Source organism: Pinus tabuliformis, chromosome 5_1, assembly GCF_031772625.1.
Source record: "Pinus tabuliformis cultivar Carrire ecotype Pingquan chromosome 5_1, CPIR1, whole genome shotgun sequence".
Classification (NCBI taxonomy): domain Eukaryota; kingdom Viridiplantae; phylum Streptophyta; class Pinopsida; order Pinales; family Pinaceae; genus Pinus; species Pinus tabuliformis.
In genome coordinates, this window is record NC_142305.1 from 12,561,709 (window position 1) to 12,569,120 (window position 7,412).

Sequence of the window (7,412 nt, forward strand, 5' to 3'; positions counted from 1 at the left end):
GTCCCTTGGGTTTATAATATTGATCCCTTGGTTTTAATATTAATCCCATGGGTTTATTATTCCCCTGGGTTTATAATATCAATCCCTTGGGTTTATTAATCCAAGGGTTCATATTCTTAGGGTTTTATATTGTTCATAGGGTTGATAATATTAATCCTTGAGTTTAATATAGATTCCTTTGGTTTGTAATCATGGTCCAACATCACATTATGACAAATATTGTCTCAATATTAAAATGAATCATGGATAACCATTGTCAACCATCATCAACCATGGTCCAATGTTGCAATGGTCCCAAGGATTAATATTATAAACCCTATGAATAATATTATACCCTAGGAATATGAACCCTTATATTAATAAACCCAAGGGATTGATATTATAAACCCAAGGGATTACACTAAAAATACAAGGGATTATAAACCCAAGTGAATAATATTAAATCCAAGGGATCAATATTATAAACGCAAGGTATATAAACCCTAAAAAAAAACATGGTTTAACCGTGGTTTATTATTTCCCTCGCATTTCATATTAATCCCTTGGGTTTAATTAATATTAATATGAATATGAATATGAATATTATTTTTTATTAATATTAATATTAATATTGAATATCTAATAATTTATAATTAGTAATAAATTATTATTATTATTATTATTATTATTATTATTTATTAATAATATAAAGTTTGAAATAATTAATACTAATTATAAAATATTAATATTTTATAATTAATAATATTAATAAATATTAATATTATTAAATATTAAAATTAATAATTAATAATTTATAGATAATAATAAATAAATTATTAGGGTTTACATTTATAATTAAATAATAGTAAATGTTGTCTAGATAATCTTCGGCAAAATCACATAATCAATCTTTTGTCGACGCATTTCGAACCAACCAGTGTGATTCATCGTCAGGAATAGTAAATGTTATTTTGAGTTTATCAACCACATTTATTAGTGTGATTGTGCTAGTTAATAGATAATTACCAAATCAATCACAACAAGAAAATTAATATTATATAAGTGATTTATTTATTTTATTTCTTATATAAGTATATATTTTGGTAATTTTGTTCTAAATTGATAAAAAATTATTAAAATTACAAATTTGAATTTCTTAATCTACATATTCTTAAGATTTTTTAGAATTCTAAATTCATTTATAAATTAAAAAAATGTAATTTAAAGTCTTTGGGGCAGCTCATTTGGTAATCTGAGATATGTGAAATTGTTGAAACTGGAGAGACCCAGATTCAAATCCCCGAGAGAAAGAAAAATCATAACCCCATAGAAATTTACTGAAATTTACTAATAATTACCTGTTCCTATGGGTCAAAAAAATGTAATTCAAATAACTAAAAATTGTAATTTTATTAAAAAATTATATCAATAAATTTAAATTAAATAAAAAACAAAAATGTAAAACCATTAACTATTTCATATAACATAACTTTCACATAACAACCTCCCTCATTTTAAATTAATATTATCATTAGTTTATATGTGTCAGTCAAATTTTATGAAGAATTAAGTATTCAAATAAATAGTCTAAACATTTCACACAACAACTTCATTTTAAATTGATATAACTTTCACATAACAACCTCATTTTAAATTAATATTATCACAACAACTTCATTTTAAATTAATATAACTTTCACATAACAACCTCATTTTAAATTAATATTATCAGTGGTTTATATATGTTAGTGAAATTTGATGAAGAATTAAGTATTCAAATAAATAGTCTAAACATTTTATTTTTTGGTTTATTTAGTTACAAAAATAAAAATGGTTAGAATGTTAATTTTGAATTCTTAAATCTATAAAAATTGGCATGATAAAATTTCCAAAATTGTGAATTTAATTTTACATTAAAACAATTTTTATAATTAAAAAATAGTGATCTCCTTAAAATTATTTTATCAAATTTATTTTTATATATATATATATATATATATATATAATAAATAAATATATATATAAATTAGATTTTTCTAAATGGTTTAATTTTTAAATAATAACTAAAATAAATTAACAATTAAATTGTACCTATTTTAAAAATAATGTTAAAATACATTATATTATTTATTTTCTTCTCCTATTATATATGTATAAGTTTAAATGGTATTAGTTTAGAAAATTAAGAGAAACAAGTACATCCATGATACATTATCAACATATCTAATCACCTACTTATAAAATATTTGGTCTAAAATTCAAAAAGCATTACAAATATAATTAAATAAACTATCCCTATGATATAAGCCGAATCTTCAAATAGAGCAAAATATTCAAAATTGTTACATGGAAATTATAAACATATGTTTCAAGCAATACACCAACACACTTATCCGTTCTATTCCAACCGCGGCAGGGCCAGGGCGAGGGCCATGTTTTCATGATTATTTATTTATGATCCTCATGAAACATGATTTTAATCATCGAAACGCACTGGGTCTACTAAGCTGTGGAGAGAGATCGATTCCTCAGAAAGATGATGTACTTGTATCCGTCTTTGTGCCTGCTCGTAGCTGTAGCATTTGTGAAACACAGCTAGCTAATCAAATTGAAACACAAACTCTAAATATATACCACAAACTCTATTGCTCGAAAGAGGTGGAATAATGTGTACGGGATGGAAAACCGGAGAGAATAGAGAATAGAGAATAGAAGATAGGGGATCAATAAATCTCATGCTATCGGGTGTATAAATAAATGCTGGTGTATATGTCCACTAAGGCTGAAATCTAACGGTGGGCATATATACTCGCTATCCATTTATGACCCGATAGCATGAGAAATATGGTTCCTCTAGAAGATAGAAGAAAGAGAAAAAGATGCATTATTATTGATTAAAATTTGAAAACTAAATTATATTATATGGTGTAATTGATTGTTTAAAAATATTATAAAGGTTCAATAAAAATGAAAACGAAGAAAATAAAGATAAAAATAAATTTTTATATGGAAAAATGAAAAAAATAAAGATAAAAATAATTTTTTATAAATTATAAATTTGAAGAATATTTTAGAATTTGAAAATAAAATTAATTTCAAAATATAAATAAATTCGAGTGGGAAAAAAAAAAAAAAGAGCAGAAAGCATACTTTTCAAGATAGCGAAGTATTGAGCCCATCGTCGGAGCAGAGACGTTGGAATTGGGATTGGGATTGGCATTGGCATTGGCAATGGCATGCTTAGTCTTCTTTATATTAGTCAGCCTGTCCAGCACTACACTCATGGGAGGCCTCTCCTTTGGATCGCTCCGGCAGCACGCAACTCCCAGCCTCAGCACTCCTATAATCTGTTCCATTATCGAATCCGCAGCTGCCTGAGTTGCTTCTCCGTCCATTTCTTCTGAAAGTGATGGATCAATCACTTCCTGCACAATCTTCTCTGCTGGCTGATCACTCTGCAAACTACATACCACCCATTCTGCAAGCGAATTAAATCCCTCCGGAAGTCCACCTGCGGGTGATCTTCTTGTTACCATTTCCAATAGCAACACTCCGTAGCTGTACACGTCTGCCTTTGCAGATACATTCTCGCCACATCCAAATTCTACAGGACGCATGCCACAATAAGCAGCATAAATATGACTATAATTGCCTCTAAAACAATAAATTCACAGTAATAATAGAAGACTCACCAGGTGCAATGTAACCAATGGAACCTCTAAGGGTGTTAGATGGTGTGACTCCGCTTATGTGTGTCTCAATTATTCTTGAAATCCCAAAATCACAGACGTGGGCTTCCATGTCTTCATCAAGAAGAACATTGGCGGGTTTCAGATCGCAGTGAACAATCTCTCCCATCCCTGTTTCGCTGTGCAAATAAGCCATAGCTTGGGCAATACCAGTTGCAATTTTGTACCTGACTTCCCATGTGAGTTGACATACTTGAGAGTGATGAATATACTTTTCCAGACTTCCATTGGGCATAAACTGGAGCACTAGAGCCCTTGTGTTCGAATTTGAGAACGCCCCCAGAATTTTCACCAGGTTCCGATGCCGAATCTTACCCAGGATCTCGCATTCCTTCACAAAACTGCGCAGCGATTCGTTGTAGGCCATTTCAAGGATTTTGATAGCAACCACTTGACCGTTCCTTAGAATTCCTTTGTATACTTTGCTCAGTGCACCCGTGCCAATGATGGCAGCTTCACTGAAACCATTGGTTGCATCTGACAGATCTGATAACTTTAACTTTAAACCCTCTTCAAAAGAGCGAATTTCGGGTGTTTCATGAGCAGATGAAGGACAGGCCGATCTGTAGTAACAGTAATACCAGAAGATTGCGGATATAAACAATGTTCCTGCAATTACGGCCGCTATTATTGCCACCCGTGCTGTGTTATCATCGTCTTCACTATTACTTACTCCTGGATCTGCCTGCCTGCTGAGGTAGCAAGATTGGTTAAGTGGAAAACCACAGAGAAATTTATTGCCCAGATACGAAGAATTAGCGAATGTATTGAACTGACGACCTGCACTCACATATTACAATATTTCAGTCCAAAGTATCGTTCTGTGGAGTAATTTCAAATAAATAGTGTGAAGAGTTTGGACTAAATCCAAACGTTTAGCTCAATTTTAATTAGGAACACTGCATACAATTAAACTAAGTTCAAATAGTTTAACATAGATCACAACCTATTTGTTCATTACCTGTTGGAATCACACCAGAGAGATTATTGTATGAGAAATTCAGTAACGCCAGGCCGGTTATACCCGTCAACGCCGTTGGTATGTGGCCGTCCAGATGATTTATAGATAAGTCCAGCGATTCCAGCTGGGTTAAATTAGCAAGTGCAACCGGGATATTGCCACTGAGAGTGTTGCTGGAAAGGTTCAAATTTCTAAGGCTGTTCAACAATCCCAATTCAGAAGGAATCCGCCCACTTAGTTGATTTCCAGATAGATCCAAAAATGCCTGCGTCGAAAAGAAATATGTGTAAAAGAGCTCCCCTCCCTTGAAATTCAATATGAGTTTGTCCTGCCACAGCGTTTCCGGCTGAGACTGTGCTGCACCGTGTTTCCTCAGAGCTTGTAAAAGACCAATCTTTGCGGGGATCTTACCAGAGAATTTGTTGTTTGAGAAATCCAGAAGTTGCAGGCTGTTGAGATCCCAAAGCCAATCCGGTAAATTTCCTTGTAATTGATTATAGCCCACTGTTATGACGCGCAGGTTCCGGTTCTGTCCCCAGCTTTCTGGTAGTGCGCCACTCAAGTAATTGGAACACAAGTTTATCAGAACCAGACTGCTACGATTATTGAACGTTAGAGAAGGATGCACTTGGGTGAGCTTGTTTCGGGAAAGAGACAAGCTATGCAGGTTCACTAACCGCCCTATTTCCGCAGGAACCTCTCCCACCAACGAATTGTTGTCTAGCTTTAGATATCTCAACATCGAGCAATTTGCTAGAAAGGGCGGGACGAGGCCAGAGAACTGGTTGTTAGACAAGTCTAAGTATGTCAGGTGGGTCAGGTTGGCCAGAAAGGGAGGAATTTTGCCTCCTAATTTGTTAAGATTGAGATCCAAGAAATCAAGATTCACAAGCTTCCCCATTTGAGCAGGCAACACTTGGGAAATACTATTATTTCCCAGATTTAAATCCCTAAGACGTTTTAGTTGACCGACCTGAGGAGGTATGCTTTCACTGATACGGTTGTTGTAAGCTAGAAACGCTTGCAGGTTTGTCAGATGGCCTATTTGTGGAGGTATTCTACCAGTCAGATTGTTGGAAAACAGAGCCAACTGACGCAGCATTCTTAACTGTCCCAATTCAGAAGGAATGGTTCCCGACAGCCTATTTTCAGACAAATCAAGGACTTTCAGCTTCTTCAGCTGACCTAATTCGACAGGAATTATTTCAGACAACCAATTTGCTGATAAATTTAGACGCAAAAGTTCACGCAGCTGACCTAGTTGGGAAGGAATGCTTCCGTTAAGCATATTATCGTCAAGCCTCATCACAATCAACTTGTGTAATGAAGTTAGAAGCTCTGGCGGTATGTTGCCATGCAGCTGGTTCTGGCTGAGATCCAGGCTTGTCAAATTTCTCAATTTGCCGATCTGAGAAGGAATTGGACCAGAGAATTTATTCGAAGAGAGGTTAAGGTGGATTAGATACCTAAGTTACCCAAGCTCACCAACCAGAGCGCCTGTAAGATTTGCCGCGGAGAGATTAAGCTTCTGCACTCTTGAAGTCGGTCCATGGCCACATGAAACGCCTCTCCAGTTACAAGGATTGCTGTTGGTGGTTGAATTCCAACCAGCCAGAACACCATCTGGGTCACTGACGATCCTCCTCTTAAACGCCAGTAATGCTTTAACATCATTCCGTTGCTTCTGATCAACTATATTCTTGGAACGATAATTAATTCTTGAAGAAGCAAAGATGGTATTTGATTTTGGAAATTGGCGGGACTGGCATTGCCCAAGTGGGAGATTGCCATAGAAAGCCAGAAACCATAACAATAACAAGATCAAAGCCATTGAAGCAAACCTAAGGCTTTGGATATGTTATAACACAAGGAGTGCTTGGAGAAAAGGAGGTGATCAGGTGATATATATAGAAGGATAATGCAAAGCAATAAACAAATAATCGGTGGCTTCCATGCAGCCTTGGATCAGAAGAAAAAAAAAACTGACATCGTCAATGTCAAATTTCACACCCCATGACATAAAAGGAAAGTGGATCGGAATAAGCCGTCACAGATTTGATTCAGTGCGTAGAGCCAGGTCAACTTCAACTTCAATGTAATGAAAATTCCAGGAACAATAATTACATAGACTTTAACATGAACCTTTGCTTAAATTTCTTACCCGTAGGCACGGTCTATGTTGAAATCTAATTTCAACGCAGCTGCCAGAAACCGGTCAATAAACCTCGCCGGAAAGCTCTCGGGTTGATTTCAGGCAGAAGGAATAATCCGGCAAGGAGCTCCGAGAAAATATGGAGCTGACACGTGGTTCAGCCCTCACGTAACGCAACGTCATTTTCTCGGAGGTTAACGTTCAGCACTTGTTGGTCTTCCGATATGGTTATCCACTGTCGGATCTGCTCCACTTTCCTCCGCCGTTGATCACCTGGAGCTGCATACGAACCCACATCAATTCAATGTTTTGCGTGGTGTGAAAGATTTATGGTTGACCGCCGTAGGTAAATGAGTTAATGATTGGTACAAGATTTTGGTGGGCCTTTTTAATGTGAATATGGGCACGTTACGATATATATATTTTTTATATAGCTCGTAGGTTTCTTTAAGTAAAAGGTATGTAGCATTTAAAGATAGGTATGGTCGTTTTTTTTTAATGCAATGTAATACAAGAAGAGGAGCTCGTATATTTTTGTGTGTGTGTGTTGACTTTTATTTACATGTATCGC

The 7,412-nt window shown here is 34.8% G+C and overlaps 1 protein-coding gene across 1 annotated transcript; it reads right to left on the reverse strand.

Moving 5' to 3' along the window:
* Positions 1-3,074: 3,074 nt before the first annotated feature.
* Positions 3,075-6,791, reverse strand: LOC149163294 (uncharacterized). Its single transcript, XM_089429058.1, has 3 exons — positions 4,690-6,791; positions 3,672-4,508; positions 3,075-3,583 (listed from the first exon to the last, which is right to left on the reverse strand). The coding sequence occupies exons 1-3, from the start codon at positions 5,993-5,995 to the stop codon at positions 3,075-3,077; spliced, it is 2,652 nt and encodes an 883-aa protein (XP_089285184.1). The 5' UTR covers positions 5,996-6,791.
* Between the last annotated feature and the right edge of the window lie 621 nt (positions 6,792-7,412).